General features: G+C 40.7%; 1 protein-coding gene across 1 annotated transcript; it reads right to left on the bottom strand.

Moving 5' to 3' along the window:
• Positions 1–2,029: 2,029 nt before the first annotated feature.
• Positions 2,030–3,145, bottom strand: LOC147432084 (putative hemerythrin-like protein C869.06c). Its single transcript, XM_086492089.1, has 3 exons — positions 2,907–3,145; positions 2,442–2,827; positions 2,030–2,348 (listed from the first exon to the last, which is right to left on the bottom strand). Exons 1-3 carry the CDS (start codon positions 3,132–3,134, stop codon positions 2,213–2,215), a joined length of 750 nt encoding a protein of 249 aa, XP_086348215.1. The 5' UTR covers positions 3,135–3,145; the 3' UTR covers positions 2,030–2,212.
• Between the last annotated feature and the right edge of the window lie 20,466 nt (positions 3,146–23,611).

Here is a 23,611-nt window from a genome sequence, read left to right as displayed (position 1 = left end):
TTTCAATCCATCAAAGTAACTTTTTAGCTTTCAGATTCTACACCCAGATGGGTTGAAGAGTTTCTACAAAGCTTTTTTTCAACCATAAGAGTGAACCCACTGGTTCCCACAAAGGTAAAACTCTCCAGTTAATTGCTACTGTATATTTTAATGGTTGTGTAGGAAGGTGATTAACATAAGACTTGCAGGTCAAACTCAACAAAAGATGGAGAAAGGTGTCCTTGAGCAGAAAGGAGTGGAACTTACATATTCAAATGCTTATGGGCCTTTCCCAATCCAATCAACTCTCTTTCTGATGGATTATGGAATGGCTTGAAAGCCAACAAGACCAGGAGGACAAAGGACCTTTGCCCCAGGTGCCACAAGGCAGAGGAGTTAAGTGTACAATTGCGCAAAGAACAAAGTTACTCAAAGGTGCTACAATATGATGGGGTAGGGAATGGTCTCCTACTGACCATTCCCATTAATCATGGGCGGACCGGCGGAGGCCGGGAGCCTTGATTATGGGAATGGTCAGTAGGCGACCATTCCCGGCCTTCAAGCGTGGGGGGAAGGGGGGCCAGCAGTGACGTACTGTGTTGATCAGTGAGCAGTGTACAGCCCTGGCATCTGGCGCAAATTTGCCTCAAGAACCCACTGAGTCTTGACTGTGCGCCATCCTTCCGATTTTGGGGATTATGAGCGCTGATGTGTCGGCAGCTGAGCGCATTCCCTTTGCTGAACTGGACTGACCTGATTAGTGGAATGGCGAGAGCTTCCCGCGTGCTGACTTGTCAGACATCTGACGGACGACTCGTCAGATTCCACGATTTGCAGACGTCCTCATTGGATGGCTGTGATCTTCAGCCCCCCGACCCCCGACCTTGAAGGAGTGGCTCCCCTACACCCAAGACACTTTAGCTGGAAGAACTTAATAATATTAAGGACGTGTACTAATAATATGGATATTTGCCTCTAGAATCAACTAAAAGGTTGTTTCATCTGGTATGTGCGGAGAAGCAAGAATCAAACCCTGTGTTGTGTGGATCACCTTCTGACCTTTCTTGTCTACTACTCCAGAGAATTGCACAAGCAAGTGTGGGTGATGTCACCCATCCCTCCTTTCTCAACATGAGATTCAGAAGACTACCCACTGGAACAAATGGATAGCTCATGGTCCTACATCAATTGTGCCATGATATTATTTAATGAAATCTTATTTTCTTAATTACCTGATAACCTGATTTCCTTTTCTTTTAGGCCAATGCACAGCCCTGCCTTGAGGACAATTTACGTCCACATTTTTTTAAATTTAAATCCTACTCTCCAAATAAAAAATTAACTTAAATTATATGATGTGTAAAGCAAAACAAATGAATATTGCACCGGATCTTAAATTTTTTTTGTAGCTTTCATGCCAATGCTTTAGGAAATTTATTTTTGGAAGCCTTACAAAAACTTGCAGTTTTTTTTGCACCCCCAATCTCGGGGAAAAATACAAATCCTTCAAATGTGTAAGTGAAGTATAGGAAACCATAAGCCCCATGAAAATGAAAAATGGAAGGTCGCGATTTTTTTATCTCCGTATCAAAGAAGTGAATCCCGAGTGCATTTTTACTCCATTTGAGTGCATTTTTTAAGCATTTCCTTCTGTTTAGGATTTCCTTGCACTATGCAGGTAAAAATTCCCTGCGCTATTGAAGGTCGTGAAATCATAAGACTGCTATGTAGCTCCATTTGTAGGTGAAATGGAGCGTCAACGCGAGGTAGACAAGTGTGCCGGGGCCGTGGCTAGAGCGTCACTTGACGGTTTGTCTTCAGCTCTCGACCTGCCCATCACGAGGCACAACTGTAACACTACACTACGCACGCACATTTGGCAATGGATTGCAACCTGCCTTACATAACTTTAAAAAATGCTAAGGGAAATGCTAATTGGGTCGAGTTTCCAAAGCCCTGCTACAATATGGGTCGCAAGCTGATTAAGAAAACCTGATTTCTTGCAAGCTGTCGCACCACGCGTGATTAAAACTCAAAATTGATACTGCTCTTGCAAACTGGATAAGTCTCTTAGATTAATCTTCAAAACCTACACACTTTTTACATGCGCTTGAAAATGCAGAAATGCAAAGGCGGGCACAAGCGGCCGCACCAGCACCTCCTTTATTCGGTGTATCCACATATTTATCATCCTGAGCTACAGATCACCGGCGGCGCCGTCGGTATTAGCTAGCTAGTTGGGTTTCACTTCCTTCAGCTCGTCTGCACTCGGGAACTTCTCAAACATGTCACGTAACTTGTCAATGGGTGCCGCCAAGAGGCCAACTACCGTCTCGAATGGAGGCCTTTCAGGTGCACTTGGATGCGAGCTACAAACACATCAAGACAAATTTAGCACTGTTTCACAAATAGTAATTGGAAGGCAAGACGTACATGCAGCATGCTAATTAGTGTACACTTACTGCGTCGGCACAAATCTCTTGGTGCGCTTGAACTTCGAGCCGAGACGCATGCCTTCCTCTGGGGGCAAGCATTCTCGGAGCTTTACCAAGTCATGTTCCTCCTCTTCCCGAATGTGCTGGTCAAGAGTCTGCTGTGTTTGGTCCATGAGATTGTCGAAAGCTGAGGCATCATGGCCAGCTGTCTTCTTCTCCAGTAAGGAAAGATTTTCTTTCACCTCGTGGTGCTGTGCACGGTCTTTATCTGCCATGGCCAGGCCACCAGGCACATACTTCTCCAGGGCCGGGTATGCTACCAGCTCCTCGCCTATCGAGTGGCGTGCCACTTCCCACCGCCACTGGTTGCTCCATTTTTGCTTGTCCTCCAGTGAGACAGACTTCTTGTATTGCTGCAATCACAAAGAGATCAGCCGATAAAGAGCATGACGCAGACCGAAAATACTGTACAAAGATACTTAGTAGAGAAACCTCATAGTAAGCTTTGATCTCGGTGTGGTCTTGGACGATGGCATCCACGATGTGGGTTTCATTACTACCTAGCATATTGTCGGCAGCGGTGGCGTGGACGAGGTGGGCGTGCCGGAAGGAGGGAGAACAGCTGTAGATCCGGGTGGAAGCTGGAATGTGGGAGATGGTAGCTCGGGAGCTGTAGGAGGTAGTGAGGGCAACAACGCGGGCAAGAAAGGGAGAGCCCATGAGAGTTGACATGCTGGGCGACGGTCATTTTAATCCACTTTCATCGTGTCTTCTGCTGTTAAAATAGGAAGTAGTATGGGGCTTCCATTCCTGCTCTCGATCTTTCCACTCCACGTGCCTATCATGCAATTTCGTCTGCCGTTCCTCTCTCTGATGTTTCAAGTTCTAGAATTCAGGGCTAGAAAAATACATTTTTTCTAACGGAAGGAAATAAGGGCAAACTTGAAATTCTACCCAGTTTTTTGGTCAAAATTTGAAGCTTTTGCCGGTATTTTCACTATAACCTGTGTGAATTTTGCGGTTTTCTTCAAGGCAAGCTCAAAATCTAACCGGGATGTTATGATTTTAGCCGGTTAAACTACATTGTACCCTGGTTTTTTTGTAACACTGTGAATCTAGATCATTGTGCATTGAGGAGTGTTCGGGAGAGTTTAACCTTGAGCCGGTTGGAAATGGAGATTAGATGGGCCGGGTCCCCGCCATATACCACTACCTGGCTCACTAAAAAGGGAAATCCCAATAACCTCTGATACCCTGTCGAGATTCCCTCCCCTATTTACCCCCTTTTCCACATCAGCCAAGCGAGAGAGACTCTGCACAGACACCGCCCCCGTGCTCCTTCTAACGTCCTCCCTACTCCTGCAACCCACCAACTCGCCCTATATCCACCACCAAACTGGCATGCATGCACACACATCATGAGGCACCACTCCCTCCCTCTGCTCCCTCCCTCCCCAAAACCCCCGCCTGCGTCAACACCCAGCACCCTCGTCACCGACCCCAAAGAGAGAGAGAGAGAGAGAGAGAGAGAGAGAGAGAGAGAGAGAGAGAGAGAGAGGGCTCACCCTGCTCTGTTGTTCGTAAACGAGAGAGAGAGAGAGAGAGAGAGAGAGAGAGAGAGAGAGAGATTCTAAAGCTTCAGTGGCATCACACGGGGGAGAGAAGAGACTGCGGTGGCATGCTAGCCACTTGTGAGCAAGAGAGAGAGAGACAGCAAAAGACTCGGGCATCTCCAATGAGTCTTCAAGTTTTCTCCCCCAATAACAAAGGGACGAATTTGATTTGAATTCCACCCAATTCACCATTTTCGTGAAATCGTCCGGACATACTTGTGGTTTAGCAATGAGAAGACAAGTTTGCTGGTGTCACCTCCACCCTAGCCTTGTAGTGTGTGAAATGTCTCTTAGTCGATTGTAGACCCTGGGAAAGGGAAGCAAAACCAGAAAAATATACAAGAAGGTAGTTGCAAAGTCCTACGAATTGGGAAATTCTATAGTATTTTTGGTATGCCTCTTTATGGAAAGGTTGGTGGGTTGATGAGAGGGCTGCACAAACAATGTTCAGGAAATCTTTTCACATAAATAGTCGTGGTTTACCCGTTGATGTACTATCTACTAAAGAGAGAGGTGAACGCTTGGGGGGTGCACCTTTAAGAAACTATCCATATAACGTGCATTCAAGGGGTGTTTAAAAAGACCCTCTTTACTTACATGCTTAAGGTAATAAAATGACCATTTTCTCTTCAAATACTTATAGGTTTTTCTCTAAAATCAATTAAAAACCCCTTTTTGATGATATAATCTTGTTAAAATTTTGACATTTTGACAATTAATAACCCATTCATTTAAACTCATGCGGTAACATACATGTTTAAGAGGTGAACCCCCCGAGGATGTATGCTCTCTCAGAGGTGTAGATGTGTCGATAGCTCCACTACCACAACAGCCACCGTCACCACCTGAACGATGAGATTTGCATTGTCTCGAAGAGGAACGAGAAAGCATAGTCTCCAGTGTAGATCAACTAATTGGTGTAACTGGAACGTTGGTCTGAGGTGTGATGCCACCAGCCGTTGTGACTGGATCGCTAGTCTGAGGGTCTGAGTAGCTGTAGCTCATCAAAGGACATGCTATCCAAAATTGATGTGCGTAGGCACAGTGCTCTAGGAAAAAGTATGAGAAGAAATGTTGCATCTGCTCTGGTGACATGCCCATTGGAGTAACTCAAAAACTAAAACTCTCTGAGTATGGCTCCTCGTCATTTGCCATGGTTGCAAAAACTAATTTGAAAACATATATACATTGTGTTAGTTCACTTAATCACGAATAAACATCTCAATCAACACAAATCACTAGGAATTCATTGTTGGACAATAATTAAAGTCCATTAATCAAAAGTAGACATCAAAAGTAATCAAAAGTCGTGTCTCTATGTAAGCTTCTGCATTTTTGTCATCAAACTCCACGGCTCCATCCATCTCTCTATCTCAATATCTGATTGCTTATCTTCAAGTTCATGCATCGTCTCAAGAAGAGCACCAACTTCACGCTCAAACTCCTCATCCCGATCATCAGCCATGTTGGGAGTTGGGGAGACCGATTGCTTAGACAAATCAACAATTCCTCATAGAATTCACCATCAACATGTCACCTTCTCTTTTCAAATTCAAGTACACACACACACACACACACACACCTAAACTATGACAACACACACACAAGACAATAGATTGACAAAGAAAGAGAGTAAGAGGGATTGTAAGAGATGTAGACATTATCATGGAGTACACTGAGTAACACATGATGGTATATGAAAGAGGAAAGGAAAAATTTAAGGCATCTACACAAGAAAGGCCTAAAGATTTTAGCGTCAAACTCCACGGCACCTCTTATAGAGTTTGGTATCTATAATTTGATATTACTTGTTGGTGCCAAAAAATGGAGGCCCCTCTTTTACACTTAGTCCCACTTTAGTTATGAGTGGAACAAATTACTTATTGCATGATCCTCTTAGGGTGAGTTCTCACTCTCCTACTTATAAAGCAGCCATAGTGTCTTATTGATAAGAGATATAAAACACTGTGTAAAAGTAAAATGATCAAGAAATTTATTACTTACCAGTGCCTCTTTCTCAACTCCCAGAATTTCAATCTACAAATCATCATGCACTCATTGTTTGTAAAATCAGATAGAGAGCACATAATTAACCATTAAGCCACCGATCCCAATTGCAGTTAACCATATGCAACATGAGGGTTCCTAGTCTCGTAACAACATACAGAGATATCAATTGTCCTCAGTTGCTCAATAGAGAATCAACTGGACCATGAGTGATGGAAAGTGTGGAGAAGGTCTCGGAAGGCGAAAAACCTTTTCAGGCATCCATTTGGCATCCTCTCTAGGGTGGCCTTTGATGGTCAAAAGATAGCGGTTATAAACCATGCTAGTGCGTGTAGTGATAATCTTGTGATCAACTATTTGTGCAGGGATGAGTTGTTCTTCTTGGTCCACAAGTGAAGGTGGATCCTCATAAATGTGATGTGTAGGTAGGGGTCTTTTGAAAGGTCTCAAAAGAATAATATGGAATGCATTGTGAATGTGTCAATGTGAAGGTAAGTTTAAACGAAATGAAACATCATTGATCACAACAGAAATTTTGAATTGACCGTAAAAACGAGGAGCAAGTTTAACAAAAACGTTAGTATCAACACTTTTTATCCTTCATTTTGAATACGAAGCATAACATAATCACCTTCCTTAAAGTGATGTGCCTTGTGGTGCTTGTTAGCATGCTTAGTAATAAAGTTCTTGTGAATGTTTAATGACAGAATGTACACTTGCATAAACATCATACAAATTAGTAGTAAAATCATCAGCGGGCGGCGGCAGGCACAACAGTAGAAAGACGTGAAGCAAGAGTAGGTAGAGAATGACCATACACAATTTCAAATGGAGATTTACCTGTGGCAATGTGAGTGGTGTTGTTATATGCAAATTGTCATTGAGTTGAGAAGAAACATAAGTTTTTAACAAGTCAATGATACTACAATCAGTGACTTCGGTTTGACCATTAGATTCAGGATGGAATGCATAAGTAAAATCAAGTGTAGTTCCAAGATTTTTAAAAACAATAATCCAAAAAGCACTACAAAATTTTGAATGTCGATTAGATATTATGACTTTGGGCACACCATGATGTGGAAAGACAACTTTAAGAAATAGAAGTGCAGTTTGATGTGTTGTGAGTGTTTTCTTACAAGGAATAAAGTATACTTGTTTAGAAAAATGATCAATTGCAATCCAAATCATATCATGCTTGTGAGCAATGAATGAAAATCAAGTTAAAAAATCTATTAAAATATGTTCCCAAGGTTTTTCAAGAATAGGGAGAGGGTGTAAAAGTCCTAATTTCTTACATGTTGGCGTTTTGATCTTTTGACAAAACAAACAAGTTGAAACATACTGTTTAACATAAGTTTTCATCTAGTAGGCCAATATAAATTTTGACATAAGTTTTAAAAAGTAGCAAAAAATCATCTATGTCCAACATAAGGTGGTTTGTGCAACTCTTCAATGATCAATATACGAAAAGGTTTAGTTACACACAATTTCTGTTTGAAATAAAGAAAGTATTATTGAATAGTATATTCCAAAAATATGTGCATAGAATTCTCAATCATATGCAACCATGTGGTTTTGAAATCATTATCTTGTGCATAAGTGTCAAACATTGAATGAAATGAAGTACCCATTATAGTGGTTGATAGATTATTAAGAGAGGGTCTTTGAGTCAAATTATCAGGTACAACATTTTCCTTACTAGGTTGGTATTCAATGTTGAGTTGAAAACTTTGAATGAAGACAATCCACTTAATATAACTATCATCTATTAAGGATCGAGACAGTAAATACTTGATACTTTGTTGATTAGTTTTGATGATTAGGTCAGTACCCATTAAATAGTGTTTTCAAATTTCCAAGGCATGTACAACAACAATCAACTCTTTGTCATATGTACTAAATTTTTCTTGAGACATTTTAAACTTACTACTTTCAAATGCAAGTGAATGGTTATCTTGCATAAGAACTGCTTTGATACCTTTTCCACTAGCATCACTGTCTACAACAAAGAATGGTTTATCAAAATCAGGCAATTGTAGTACTGGTGCATTTATCAAAGCATTAGATTGAGTGCATTAAAGGAACTTTCTTACAATTCATACCATACATAAGGATAATATTTCTTTAACAAGAGAGTGAGGTAATGAGAGTTGTAAGCAAAGTTACGTACAAACTTTCTCTAATAACTACTTAGACCAATAAAAGAACAAAGCTTATGCAAATTTTTGGGTCTAGGCCATGACTGAATGGCTTCAATTTTCTTAGGGTCTCCATGTTTTCTCTTACTTGAAACAATGTGTCCCAAATATTCAATTTCAGATTGGAAAAATGAATTCTTTTTAAGATTCTGATACAAGTGATTGTGTGCAAGCAGATCAAAGACACATGTCAAGTGCTCTTTATGTTCTTATTCTGATCAAATACAAGAATGTTGTCAAAGAATACAATGAAAAAATCTTGAGGTTCAATGAAAATTATGTTCATCATGCGTGTGAATGTGGCTAGTGTATATGTTAAACCAAATGGAATGACAAGAAATTCATAATGTCTCGTTTGTGTTCTGAAAGCAGTTTTGTAGATATCTTGGTCAAACATTTTGACTTGATGATACCTTGATTTGAGGTCAATTTTTCTAAATATGTTTGCCCCTTTTAGTTTGTCTAACATATCATCCACTCTAGGAATAGGGAACCTATTCTTGATGGCGATCTTGTTTAAAGCCCTATAGTCAATACACACACGAAAAGTTCCATTTTTCTTTTGAACAAGAAGTCTTAAAGCTCCATATGGTGAACTCCTAGGTTTTATAAGTCCTCAATCAAGCAAGTCAATGACTTGATTTTCTATCTCCTTGCGTGCAGTCGGATTTACACAATAAGGTGCTCTTCAAGGAGGTTCACTACCCGGTATAATATCTATTTTGTGGTCTTCTGGATGTGAAGATGGAATTCCAGGTGGCAGATCATGCATGAAAACAACGCTTAAATTGAGAAAGAAAATCATCATGTGAGGAGTTATGTGAGGCTTCAGTTTCAGTGGAGATTTGATTTACCAACACCAAATATGTTTTTCCTTGTTTTTGAATTGCTCTTTTGGCTTGAGTGTGCGAGAGAAGTGGAATTTTGGTATGTTCTAGTGTTGCTTGGATGGAGAAATTTTGATTATTATGAGTGAGAGACATGGTATGTGTTTTATAATTAATCAACGGATCAAATTCATGACGAAATGACATTCTCAAAATCAGATCAAGACCATGCAAGGGTGCTACCAGAAGAGGAATCTCAAATCTCGAGCGAGATTTTCCGAGCAATCCCGAAAACGAGCGAGATAGGGCAAGGCACATATACAAAATAAAAACCAAACATGATTTCTTAGGTGACTTCAAGCACAACAACAAAAATATTAATTCAACATTGCACCTATTTTTAATGATAAATCAACCACAATTTTTTGACCGAGAAAACCGTTTGAACCAGTTCTGGGTAGAATATTTCCTTTGATGGGCTAGATCACTAGAAACCATTACAATGGCATGTTAATATTCCTCTCCTTGGAAATCGTTGCCCTCAAGTATTGGAAGCTCATTCCAATTTGCTACTACAATTGATCCTTGTTGGATATAAATCTCATATTCGTACCTCCTTACACGCAGGACCTCATAGAGCTTGTTAACAATTTGGGTGTTTATTATACATTAAGCATCACATATGACACATTTGTGTATGTATACCATGGTTTCAATATGTCATAGTTCCATTGCTTCTATAAAAAGGGTGATGAAAAACTATTTGCCAATTTTAGCCCCCCAATCGAAGGGTTAAACCACAAGCTTTACACTAAAAAGCTAAGGTTGTTGCCACTCAAACAAATCTCATGAATAAGGAGATTTTGGGAGCTCTTCACTTCTTCTTCTTCTCCTCTCTCTCACTCTACCTCAAGTTATTATGGGTTGATGTACGATATCATACTATGCATTTTTAAGTTACTCTAGAGAAAACTGTGGGAACTTGAAAATAATTTGATTATTGAAATGAGGTCATTCTTTTGAGAACTTCATATCATGGTATATATTGAAGGCTGGTTCAAACCATCATATGAACCATACCATCGAGGGGGTGGGAAAGTTAGTGGTGTTTCCAAAGATGGTGGTGACAAAGGTGTCAAGAGAGATGGTAATGGTGGGGATTTATAACGAGTGCTTTGATAAAAGAGTATGCAAGGGATTTATAACGAGTGCTTTGATAAAAAGTATGCAAGTTGGATAAAGTTATGAACACTTTTCTTAGGACAAATTCTCCCCATGCAAGTTCTCTTTCACCCAACCATGTTGATAAACAAAAGAAACCTAGGTTTAGTATATTTCCATCCATAAATTTTGAGATTTATCTTCAAAATTCAAAGTAGAAGGTGAGAAAACCTACAAATTTTAGAGAAATTCAGTGAAAAAACATTCTCTTAAATTTTCCATGTTTATATGAGCACTGCGGAAAGTTCATAGACTGCTTGGAATTGCTAGTCTGTTGACTTGTCCATCATGGAGAGAGGCGTCTCTCAAAACTGCCACATGGCAGCAGAAAGTGGGTCCATGTCTATGATTCTCTCAATTTTCTTCAAGAGAGTTTAGAGATACCAAACGTCGACTTTGATCTGAGGCTGCTCAGCTCGATGAGATTGACACCCGCCTCCTCAATCCACCCCATGGACCTCCATATCTGTGCTATGCGACAATTGATAGGCATCACTCTCTCTCTCTCTCTCTCTCTCTCTCTCTCTCTCTCTCTCTCTCTCTCTCTCTCTCTCTCTCTCTCTCCGTTAAAAACTGCCGTTTGCTTACTGTCTCATCGTGCCCCAGTCAAAAGACGTCCAACATCTCCCTCTTAAGATGGGTCACAACTGCCTCGCACAAAGCTGGGTGCGGACACGTGCGTGAGCGGCGCCAACGTCACACCCTTAAAAAATTTTGTGCGCATATCCTTGAACAGCACGTTGCATGCATACCTCTCCAACCATGCAGACATGCGGCTGACCAAAATCATTGTAAACTCCTTATTGCGATTCTCTTTCTCACCATCTAGCTGCATATCTACCTTTTACTCCCGCTGCAGCTGCTTCTCTATGAAAATCACATTGGACCAGGGGTCCAAGTTGTCAGAATTCCCTAACGCATCATGCACTATACTGATGTACGTCCGCCATGGAAGAATTACGCACATAATCCTTTGCACATGGACAATATCATAGCCGGCCTCAACAAGAAGAGGAAGAACCTCATGATGAGCACACCAATGGGCCATGTGCAGGAGGCGGCTGTATTTCCACATGGAGGGACGCCCATTCTCTTTGGACCAAAAGAAAAGGGAGTCATGGAGAAGGTGAAGCATGGCATGCTACAGCCATTGCAATTGTAGCTCCAGGCGAGCCAACGTGGCCATGTCCACCAAGTGGCCGAGTCAATTAATGGCCCTTAGCAAGAGCCCATCATTGACACCGGCCAATCGAGGCACAGACAACAGGGTGACGCCCTTGTTGAAGGCAAAAAAGATATCTTGAAGAAGATGAAGCTGACCACCCAAAGGCTCAGAGTCTTAGTCCTGATGATTATTTACATGCAAGTCTGATATTGATGACCTCATGAGCACAGTTTGCATTGCCAAATGTCAAGAACATCAACATGGGTAAGAAAAATAAGGAGAGCTGCTCTAGGGTCACGTGCTGGAGGTCGGAAACTTTTACCTACTAGAATGTATTGGGTTGCCAACACCATCTCCATGGGCTGTTTGATAGAGTAGCCCTCCATGTTCTATATTCGAAGGACAGGTGGATACACTAGTGCACCTTAACAAAAGTGAAGATACAACACAAAAGACCCTTACTCGCATGGATCGAGGCACAACATTACGATGAGAAAGCGGTAGGTTGAGGATGTGGGGCGAAAGGGATCAGGGTAGTACTTGAATGAAAAGCGTTGGGAGGCAGCACAATAGGTGACAAATGGACTATCAGCAACATTGCCATCGTCATTACCAACAAGTGTGAAGAAACAAGAACATGTTGGACCAAGCAAGGCAAGGAAGAGAGAGCAGGCATTCCTTGGAGTCGAGAGTCCATAGTTGCTAGTGGGGATTGGCAGAGAGAGCGAAGCAGGTGGACTTTATGGTGCCGAATGACTGGACCCCCTACATTAAGCTCGACAAAATCAGGAGCGTGTACCGAGAGCACTTCCATGGCAGCGGCTACTAGGATGGGTGATATTGAGTGATGTGGAAGCTGCCCATGTTCGACTACCAAGATGCCTTCGTGGTGCTGCGTAAAATTGCAGAGTGTGCCCCACCCCGAAGCCTTCATCCGCGTGCTGGGCTTTGACGCCAAGAGGCAGGTGCAGGTCTCCGGCTTCCTTGTCCAGAAGCCCTAATCTGTCTAGAAATCAATGATTTATCCTTGGAGACAATGACAATGCGTTCGCAACCCTTTTTTCTCTCAAGGAGACCTTGTGCTGTATTCTTCATCGTGCCGCCAATCATTCTAATCATGTAGACATTTCTGGAAAAAAAAAAGAGCGAGTACAGCTTCCACACAAGCATGGTGCTCACTGGGGGCTGCCGTTGGAGATGGCGAGCGGGTTGGCACTCTTGGGGGCACCGAGGGTAGTGGGACTAAGGCACCGGAGAAGCTCTTGGAAAGGCTCTCTGTCGGGGCGACAACAAGGGAGCAACAACTGCCAAAGAAGCCACAGAGCTCACCATTACTGGACTAGAGATTATCAACGAGTGCACAAGACAGGCAACTATTCTCTCTCTCTCTCTCTCTCTCTCTCTCTCTCTCTCTCTCACACACACACACACACACACACACACACACACACACACACAGAGTTTAAAAAAAGGGAAAATTACCAAAATACCGCTCTAAATTGAGGAAATTCCCATAGTACCCCTCAAATTTCAAAAATTCCCAAAATAACCTCCATATTTTTTCATAAATTTCCAAAATGCCCTTCAAATTTTCCAAAATACCCCTGCTTGTGAGAGTAAATTTCTCCAAAAATAATTTGATTTTCTAGAAGAGTGATTTTCTATCGTACAAGATGCTAAAACTACAATTTGAGTTGGTTATGTAGGCTTTGGAGATGAATTGCTTCATTATTTTTAGACATAATTGCCTTTTTGCAATGGTAACTGCTGACAAATTTACATGCTAAGCACTCAAAAATGGATCTCAATTGTTAAAAACGAATTGACGATTTAGAAAATCTTGAACAATCCAACCAAAGTAAATACAAGAGTATTTTGGGAATTTTTGAAATTTGAGGGGTATTTTGGAAATTTCCTCAAATTAGAGTGGTATTTTGGTAATTTCCCGTTTTAAAAAAAACTCTGTGAAAGAGCGTGCGCCAGCGCGCGCTCTTTCAGAGAGTTTTTTTTTAAATCGCAGCTACGTGCATGCTAGCGTGAACGCTTGTAGGTTGCAGCTATGGCAAATCTGGGCTGCCCGTATGAGAGAGAGAGAGAGAGAGAGAGAGAGAGTTGCCTGAGAACATTGGAGTTTCAACGCAGATTCGTCGAGGGAGTGACCTGGGCGTGGGGTCCTTGATGAGGTGAAGTGAAGGCTTGTCGGTACGGCAGGAAGCTCAGAACGCCTTGTAGCATCTCGAATTCACAAGTTTACCTTGTCAGAAATTAGTTGCAGAAGCTCATGATGGATCATGATCCGTGGATTACCCCCGCTGCACTTGGCCAAGCACCACCCAAGGGCTACAAATGGAGGGAAACCAAGCTCCGCGACACAATATGAAGAACAACCAAGCTCCAAAAACACAGTGCCCGACCCTGTTGCTTGATGCAGTAAGCCAAGCACCGTAAGCAAAACACGCCGCTTATGGCCAAAAGCTTCCTTGCCCCACGTACTTGTGCACACACCCACTTTACCCTACTCGCCCACTCGCATCGCCATCACTAACCCTTATAATGAATCTTTGGATCTCCCCCTAGTTACCTTGTCAGAAATACGATCGTTAACTTGCTGAGCTGCTGGGTAACAATAACAAGCATTTGCATGTTTTCTTCATTGTGCGTCAGATATTCATATGACTGTCTTATTTCCTTCTATCATCGAGAAAATAGATACCTTTCGGCGTTGATTGCAAATTGCCCTAGGTTCATTCACTTTCTGTTGAAAAGAGTGTTGGACTCTAGCTTGGACAGAAGAGCTAAATCAGGGGAAGAGTGGGGGGGGGCCAACAAACCAAAGGCGAGTTCAGAATTGCTAGCAAGAAGGGAAAGCCTTGGAAGGAAACAAAGCAGAGCAGAAATTGACAGTGTAGGAACCAGAAGCGGGTAGAAAAACCATTTGACATTGAGATGGTAGGGTCGGGCAGTAGATGAGCTTGAATTGAAACAAATCAAGCCATTTAGTGCTAGCAAATTTGGGGCATAATGGAGAATCGTGAACAGGGCCAATAAACGGAGCAAACAGTGGACCAAGGCTCGCATGCTTTCGGGAGAGAGCAGCAAAAGTTTTTAAAAAAATTAAACTTTGCCTTACACACCAAATCTTTGAATGAAAAGGAATTGAGCAAACGACCAGACATGGTTCTGAGTCTTCATTCCAGGATGAATCAGATGTCAAACAGCCTAAATTCCTCCCAAGCTTATAACAGGAGTAATCTATTCAGTCAGGATGGGAGAGGGGAACCTAAGGAGAACAATAGAGCAATAGGCCTAGGGAATTTTTGGGCTTCAACGACATATCATGCGGGATCAAGATGATGACCTTTTGAAGCTTGAAGAGACGTGACAAGCACAAAACACATTGCCTTGGCTATAAACGAAGAGCTAGATTTGCACACAAAGCTTTTGGATAATTTAGATGACGACAAATACACGACAGAAGGCTATGCAGAGGAGGCTAGGCGTACTGGGGAAGAAGGCAAGCAATGGGTGTTAAGTGATGTGCCTCATCTTGATGGTTCTTTTGATTGTGATACTAGTCATAATTGTGTTGATCCGATATTTGTGAGGTATGCTAGCCCTCGTCATAATTGCGCTGATCGGGTGTCTTGTGCGAGCAATAGGGTTGATGGTGAGGTTTCAATATGTGGCCCTTTCAAACTGACAAGCAGCTGCTGACTTCTAAATTGACTGCTGGCAAAAAAGAAATCTGGTTTGACAAATAAGTAATGCATGTAATCGTCGTGTATCATAATTCTATCAAAGCCGTCGCAACATCGACCATGGTCGGTGATTCAAGAGGAAGTTGTAAGATAACACGTGTGTATGTGTGTGTATGTGTGCGCGCGCGTGCTATGGGTTTCTTGTTTGGAGGACCACCTTTTATCAAGGTTTAACTACTTTTTTCCTTCTGTGTAAGCAAAGATTGGTATCTGGTCTGTTAATACTAAATACCCACCAAGACATGAGACATCTTATTTTGTGATGTTTGTCTTGAATTAGAGTAATGGACTAGTTTTATCTTTATCTAAGTAAGAGAGAGAGAGAGAGAGAGAGAGAGAGAGAGAGAGAGAGAGAGAGAGAAATCTAAGTCAGTCTCCATCATTCTTTTTTCGACAAAGAGAAATTACATTTTGTGAGGCAGTGTTCACCAAGAGCGTTTGTAGGGACCACTTTTCAGGAAATACCATTTTTCCAAACATACAAATTCCTTTTCTTGAATTTACGAGGAGAAAGTTTAAGAAAATTAAGCTTAATTTTTGGGGCTTTACACTATTTTCTCTATACTGAGGCAAAATTTCTCATTTTTTGCTTACCCTCAACTAGCCTACTACTCGGTTCAACATACTGATAGGTTCATTACTATATTGCTGCAATCTTGTCGAGATTCCAACGGGTGCAGCATTAGACCTTTGCAAGTTGTCCAACCAAAAACTCAGCAAGGTGGACTTGAACTCTCACTACTCTACACACGCATCTTCAAGTCAATTGAGCTAACCACGTAGGAGACTGCATACGCTGCACAGCATAGAGCAGCACATTAATAAAAAAATATAACCAAGCCTCCCCAAAACTTGCTTGGCCCCACGCTATTGCTCGTGCCAACGTGCTATAGTAGATGACTCCATGCCCTTCCTTTTGGCAGTCCCATCCTTTGTCTTTGCAACATGCATCTCTTCGGATTTGTGTCGTACCTTTTTTTTCAAAAGTTGTTGGGACATACTAGCATTTTTGAAATTGAAAAAGGCACGATATTAAGCAGAGACACATTTTTCCCAAACACCTAGGAATCAATGGAAAAAAGGAGAGCATTGAGAATTTCCACATAAAATTTAGGATTTTTTGAGGGTTTAACACTTTAATTTGCCAAATCTAGCCGGTTTCCTTCAAGGTAACCCTCAAAACTAATCGAGATTTTTCATTTTTTGTGCTTTGAAAATACACTAAAGACCGGTATTCTATGGCGTTTTTTGTTGAAAATCGATCGATAATTAATATGCCTCTGATAGTGATATTGTTTCTCATTTTTTTAGAGAGAGAGAGAGAGATATCTAAGCATCTTCTCTCACTTAGCGTTGTTCTTTCTAGTGGACAGACATAATCAATTGCAAAACAATGTGTTGTCATTACGAAGAAGGCTCCAATATTACCTTTTAGAGTAGGGCATGGCTTTGATCTTCATAGATTGGAGTAGAATTTGACTCTTATAATTGGTGGTGACATGAATATTCCACATGAGAAAGCATGTAAAGCATATTCCAATTATAATGTGCTTGTCCATTGAGTGGTGGATGTTATGGCCTTCTTGATATTTGACATATGCCATACTTTTTCAAATAATGATTCAAAATAGAAAGGGGTAGCATCTTCAATCTTTTGTGAAAAAAGATCTTTATATGAGGATCACGCCCCTAAGCTTTGAGGTTGTCACATTGTATGATAAAAAGATCCTAATTATTTAACTTATATTTACAACTAACTTTTTTCCAGTTATGACGATGCTTTTATTAAAAATTTAGGCATAGAACTGTATAAGTTTTGGTTGTTGTTTTTGAAATTGATTAAAAAAATCCTATATTGGTCAATAGAGAAAAAATATGATTTTATTGTAACAAAAGAATTCTTTCAAATTTTAATGGTGTTTGTCGATGACGACGTGTCATGTAAGAAGGGTGTGTTTGTATGAGGATCACAGCCTTGTAGTATAGATAGGACAAGACGACATGGAAAAGACGATTGGTGTAATAATGGTGCATGAATATATAATAAATGATAAATATTGTGTTGATGATAAAATTTACTATATCATGTACAAACACTTGCTCGGGTTTATCCTTGCTCGGAAAAAATCGCTCGGTGCATGGTAAGACTCCTACCAGAAATGTACGTGCTTGTGTAAATTTGCCCATGCAAACTTCAACAGTGACTTGGGTTTTGCAATTAAAACGTTGATTATTAAAAATAATTTTGACTTTATGAGGTGAAGAAATTTCAAAGAGAGTTTTGTTGTGTCAATCGTGTAGAAATAAAATCATGTCTAATGCCATCATCTGAAATAATGGTGACACTTTCACCCTTGACTGTGCCTTGCATTTTAAACAAAGTGTGAGGAGATATAGGAGTACCTGAAGATGGGTTATCATCATGATCATATCCCTCACTGTAAGTTGGCTTCCACTTCATTGTCGTTGGGATTAGCATCTTCGATGAGGTTAACAGTAGCACCATTGGGACGATTGTTGTTGAAAGGTCTTTGATTTGGATTCCGGGTGACTCCATTGGATTTGCCATTGCTCTTAACAGGACCTTTTGGGCACTTATTTGTGTAGTGATCATACTGGAAACATTTGAAACACTTCACCTTTTTGTTACCATTATAATTTTGAGCATGACGTTGGTTGGAAGAATTTTGGTTGTCTCGCTGCTGGGTGTTGCTGTTGCTGTTGCCATAAGGTTGAGAAGTTGTTGCAAAGTTGTCAAATTTTTGTCTCTTGAAAAAGGTACGGCTTTTATGTTTGTTCCTGTCAAAGTTAGGAGAGAAAGAAGCTCTCTTGTGATAGTTAGTATTAGCAGTTTGTTCGGTGTGAGAAGATTATCCACCTTTCTTCTTCCCCGCATTAAGAGCCAAATTAATAGCCTTGAACATTGAATCCGGTTCAAACATATCTACCTCAACACCAATTTATAGTGCTAAGCCAGATATATACTTACGCTTTAATTTCCTGCGACGACTGACATGCTCAATAGCTTGCAATTGAATTAAACATTTCCAAAAACTATCAGTGTAGCCTTGTACGTCTTCATTTTGACCCTGTCAAATTAAATCCCACAGGTGTCATGCTTTAGCTTTATACTGTGTGGGCAAAAATTGAGGTAAAAATACCTTTTTGAATGCATGCCAAGTACGTGGTCCTTTACCATGCTGTTTGGTGGCGTTTCACTACAATGCAACGCTACTAGTGAGATAATGTGATGCACACTTTACCATTTCACGTTCGGGAAAGTCTTCAATAGTCATCTAGCTGACTAACCCAAGCTAGAACCGTGCTAGAATCTTTAGTACCATTAAAAATCTTTGAAAGTGAAGGCTTTTCTACTCATTTTGTTTTGCTTTAGTGCCGATGTCAATTCTATGCATGCAAAATGCAATAATTTATCTTCAAGCTCTTGCCTTTGCATGCGTTCATAAAGTGACAGATTGTTGCAGACTAGTGAGCTGCTCAACTATTGTGGGTGGTTGTGGAAGATGTACCATGATTGCGTGCTTTTTCTTTCCTTTTTTTTAAAAAAAAATCTCTTCTTTTAAAAAGTTTTTACATTTTTTTTAAATAAAGGGTTGTGATGTATATGTATATGATGATATGCGAGATAGTGCTAAGAAATAAAAATAAAGGCATAAGCAAAAGTTAATGGGTACATAGCTTGAGGGTCGGTGGTGGTGTCCAGTCCAAAAATATGGTGCACCAAGTTCGATTGAGAATGATGAAAAATTGAGCGGTTAGTCTGCGGAACAATTGAACCTTTGCTGGTGTCCAATCTCTCGTGTCCCCAAAAATGATGGCAATAACAATCGGTAAGATAATTTACTCTTCATTGTGGAATTCAATTCGTACGGTTTGCTTAACTCTGGCTAATGCATTACCCTTGAAACTATGGTGGAGGTCATCGAGTAGGCAAAGAGTGGGTAGCCGAGGGGTTGTTTTTTTTCAAGGTTGGATTGCAAGACTTTGATGGTGGGCGGTCAATTTTGCCTTGGAGCTACAAAAGGGAGTTGATGTTGTGCGGCCAAAGAGATCCATGGTTCATTCTTTTTCACGGCTTGTGTCCATGGTTGACCAAGGGTTCGACTGAGGGGGTGAATGGCTGCTTATGAGTGGCTTTTGGAATTTAACATGGGTGGCTGACCCGAGAATAATAGAGGCCTCACCTTTTAAACCAAAAGGTGTGAAAATGGCTTTGTATGCAGCGAGCAGGTCGACATTGATTGCACAATGGATAAAGAGGACGAAGGAAACTGCTACGGAGTTTCTTGGACAGCGAGGAAGAAGAAGAAAAGTTTTAGCTGCTCAGGGAGCCCGCTTTGATGGAGGTTCTGCAAGTTTTCACCGTGGTCGACAGCAATGTCGCCCTACTTGCAGGAGGTGTTTCCCATGGAAATTCTCGACGTGCCCTTCACTTTGAGTCTTAGTCACTTACACCTGATTTGAGATAAATTGGTCTTCCAACTTCCCTTAAACATGAGCTCTTGAGCTCGAGTCTCGGCCATGAGTTGTTGGTTCTTGTTCTCTTTGATCTTTACTTATTTTCCTTCAACAAGCCACAATTGTCTACGTCGGTGGATCTTGACCTTCAAATTTTTCTTCATGGCACTCTGATGCCTGTTTCTCAATTCGTACTTCTCTTATTTCTTCGACTCTCTCTCGCCTTCACAATCAACAAAAGTTAGCCATAAGTTGAAATGTAAATTGACCATTCCAAATCTTGATGTCAATGATCAAATTTAATTTATTGATTTGTCGATCAATCGCCAATTAGCTTCAACTTGCGAATTTGATAATGCCGATTCACAATTTACTCCCTGAAGTTTTGAATTTGATTACCGATTTTCTTGAACCTCAAGCTCTGATACCACTATTGGGAGAAAGGAGAGAGCGGTTGGTTAGACAAATCAACAATTCCTCGTAGACTTCATCACCAACATGTCACCTTCTCTCCCAAATTTGAGCACACACACACACACACACACACACACACACACACACACACAAGCTTGATAAGGAAGCAGTGTAAGAGAGTAAAAGAAAAGACGTAGACTTGATTAAGGAGTACATAGCATAACATAACATAGCATAAGAGAGAGGGAAGGGAAAATTTAGGGCATCTACACAAGAAAGTCCTAAAATCATAACCCAAAACTCCACGGCACCCGTTCTTGGGGTTTGGTATTTGATTTTTTATTTGAGTTTTGGGTGTCAAAATTGGAGGCCCCTCTTTTACAACTAGTCCACTTTAGTACTTGAGCGGAGCATATCACTTATTGCATGTTCCCTAAGGGTGAGTTCTCATTTGAGATATTTACATTAGCCATAGTGGCTTATTGAATAAAAAGTCTAAAATATTGTGCATGGATAAAATGACAAAGAGGATCATTATTTGTTGATGCCTCCTTCTCAACTCCCAAAATTCCAATCTACAAATCATCATGCACTCATTATTAGTAAAATCAAATAGACAACACATAATTAACCATTAAGCCAACTATCCCAATTGCAGTTAACCACATACAACAGGAGGGTGCAAGTCTCGTAACAATGACAATGCATGTAGATCAAGGACAAACCCTAATACATAACAATCTATCCTAAAACTCTTATCAATCAAACCATCCAAACACGACCATCTATTAGCGGACAAACCAAAAGCCGCTAACCCTAAGCGGCTAGTCCTAAGGAGACTGAAATAGACAAACACTACACTAATCCAATTTGAAGCGGTCAAACCTAAGCGGTTTTACACGGCCTACCCTAATGCTCCAAATATGTCAATCTATTAGTGGACAAACCAAAAGTAGCTAACCCTTAGCGCCTAGCCCTAAGCCATGTAAATGGCCAAATGCTACACTAATCCGATTTGGACCGACCAAAACTAAGCAATTTACATGGCCTAACCTAATGCTTCAAATAGACGATTGATCTATTAGCTGCTGAACTAAAAGCCGCTAACCCTAAGCCGCTAATCCTAAGCCGCTAGCTCTAAGACAAAAATCCTTAGCGGCTAGCCCTAAGCAGATTGAAATGGCCAAGAACTGCTCTAATCTGATTTAGAGTGGCTTTACACAACGTACCCTAAGCATTCGAACACAATGCACTATCTATTAGTGGCCAAAACAAAAGCCGCTAACCCTAAGCGGCTAACCGTAAGCAGCTAGCCCTAAGCAGAGTGAAATGGCCGAACACTACATTGATCCAATTTAGAGCGGCCAAACCTAAGCGGCTCTACACAAGTACCCTAACACTCAAAATACGATCATTTATTAGCGGCCAAACCAAAAGCCGCTAACCTTAAGCCGCTAATCCTTAGTGGCTAGTCCTAAGCAAATTGAAATGACCAAATACTTTGCTAATCTGATTTAGAGAAGCTTAACCTAAGCAGCTATACATAGCGTACCCTAATTGTCCAAACATAGCACCCATCTATTAACGACCAAACCAAAAGCGCTAATTATAAGAAGCTAGCCCTAAGGAGACTAGAATAGCCAAACACTACACTAATCTGATTTGGAACCGTCAAACCTAAGCGGCCTTACACGTGCTACCCTAACACTCCAAATAGGACCATCTATTAGTAGCCAAACCAAAAGTTGCGAGCCCTAAGCTGTTAACCCTAAGCATCTAGTTCTAATCGAATTGAAATGGTCAAACACTACTCTAATCCAATCTAGAGCGACCTAACCTAATTGGCTTTGCACAACCTACCTTAGTTGTCTAAACGCCGTAATCTATTAGCGGCCAAACACTAAGATGCTAACCCTAAGCGGCTAGCCCAACCCTAAGCAGACTGAAATGGTCAATCGCTACCCTGGCTCAATTTGGAACGGCCAAACCTACGTGAATTTACACGACCTACCCTAACCGTCCAAACACGGCCATCTATTAGCGGCCAAACCAGCAGCCGCTAACCCCAAGCGGCTAGCCCTAAGTGGATTGAAATGGCCAAATGTTGCCTTAATCCGATTTATAACGGCCTAACCTAAGTGGCTTTACGCAGCCTACCCTAACCGTCTGAACAGGGCCATCTATTAGTGGTCAAACCCTAAGCGATTTTACAAAACCTACCTTAACCATCCAAAGACGACCATAGGACCAAAATCCACTAACTCTAAGCAGCTAGTTCTAAGTACAGTGAAATGGCCCGAAAACGGATTGAAATGGCCAAATGCTAAGTTTAAGCTAACTAAAACATGCAGCTAGCCATTCTAAGCAAAAAGTCCTAACTAATTAAAGTGGACAAACCCGAACACTTTAATCTAAGTGTTTGGGTTTAAACGAATTAAATGGTCAAATGTATTATTAAACAAACTAAGTTTTAGTTTAAACATAACAAAGTAGCAAATGTTTTTGTTTAAGTAAAAGATGATTTAAATCGAATCAAAATAACTCATGAATGATTCTTTTTAAACGTATTCTTATTATCAAATTTAATTATTTTTTATTTTGAATGATAATATTTTTTAGAAAAAATAAAAAATTAACAAATTTAATATATTTTTTCTAAATTTTTACTTTGTTTTTATTTAATATTTTTTAAAAAAATTATGTGTGTGTATTGTATTGAATTATGTGTAAATTTATGTGCATCTTTATTTACTTATGTGTTAAATTATGTGTGAATGTGTATGTGAGAAAAAAGAAAGGGATAGTGCACCTCATAACTGGCCTGAGTGAGCACAAAACGCTAGAGAAGATGTCGTGCGTGCCAAATCTGTAAAAACACACACACTATGTCACACACATACACAAAAACCAAAAAACCTACTATAAATGTACAAAATAATATCACCTTCTTGTTGTCGACAAGTGTATGAGTGCAAATTTGAACCCCGTAAGTCCCTTTACAAAAGATCTGAAGCAAGGGAGAAGAGGAGAGCAAGAGACTTTTTGAAAAAATAGGACGAAACATGAGAAGTGAACCCGCGGTTCTGTTTTTGCAGGTGGCATCGGTGCTGGTGTCGGTATGCCCGCCAATATATGTGTTGATATATGCATTGGTATGCGCGTCAATATATACATTGGTATAGGCATCGATAATGCAAAATTTAATTCTTGTGAAAATTGGATCTCCCTCCACGTGTAGCAATGCATATACCGACACTCGTCAACGACGTCGATAATTTGGCGTCGTTGATGAAGCCATTTCTTGTAGTGTCCGCTTAAGGTTATGGTTATGGTTTGAGAATTTGGTTATGGTTATGGTTAAGGTTATAATTATGGTCTCATGGATCAACCTTTGCTACTCGAGCATGCCATATTGAACACTTGGAAATTGACCTACACCGAATCAAGTGGACTGAAGACTTGAAGCTGGTTTGACACTTTTAGTTTTATGAAGCACCGTTGACCGTCATGGCTCT

The sequence above is a fragment of the Adiantum capillus-veneris genome, chromosome 20 (assembly GCF_014529385.1).
Source record: "Adiantum capillus-veneris isolate H3 chromosome 20, ASM1452938v2, whole genome shotgun sequence".
Classification (NCBI taxonomy): domain Eukaryota; kingdom Viridiplantae; phylum Streptophyta; class Polypodiopsida; order Polypodiales; family Pteridaceae; genus Adiantum; species Adiantum capillus-veneris.
Note: the sequence above shows the minus strand (reverse complement) of the source record. Positions and strands in the feature narration are given on the sequence as shown.

Coding starts and splice junctions, on each gene's coding strand:
- LOC147432084 (XM_086492089.1), bottom strand. CDS start 3,134: ATGGGCTCTCCCTTTCTTGCCCGCGTTGTTGCCCTCACTACCTCCTAC. Junction 2,828..2,906: donor AGATCAAAGCTTACTATGAG/GTTTCTCTACTA, acceptor TTGTGATTGCAG/CAATACAAGAAGTCTGTCTC. Junction 2,349..2,441: donor AAGAGATTTGTGCCGACGCA/GTAAGTGTACAC, acceptor ATGTGTTTGTAG/CTCGCATCCAAGTGCACCTG.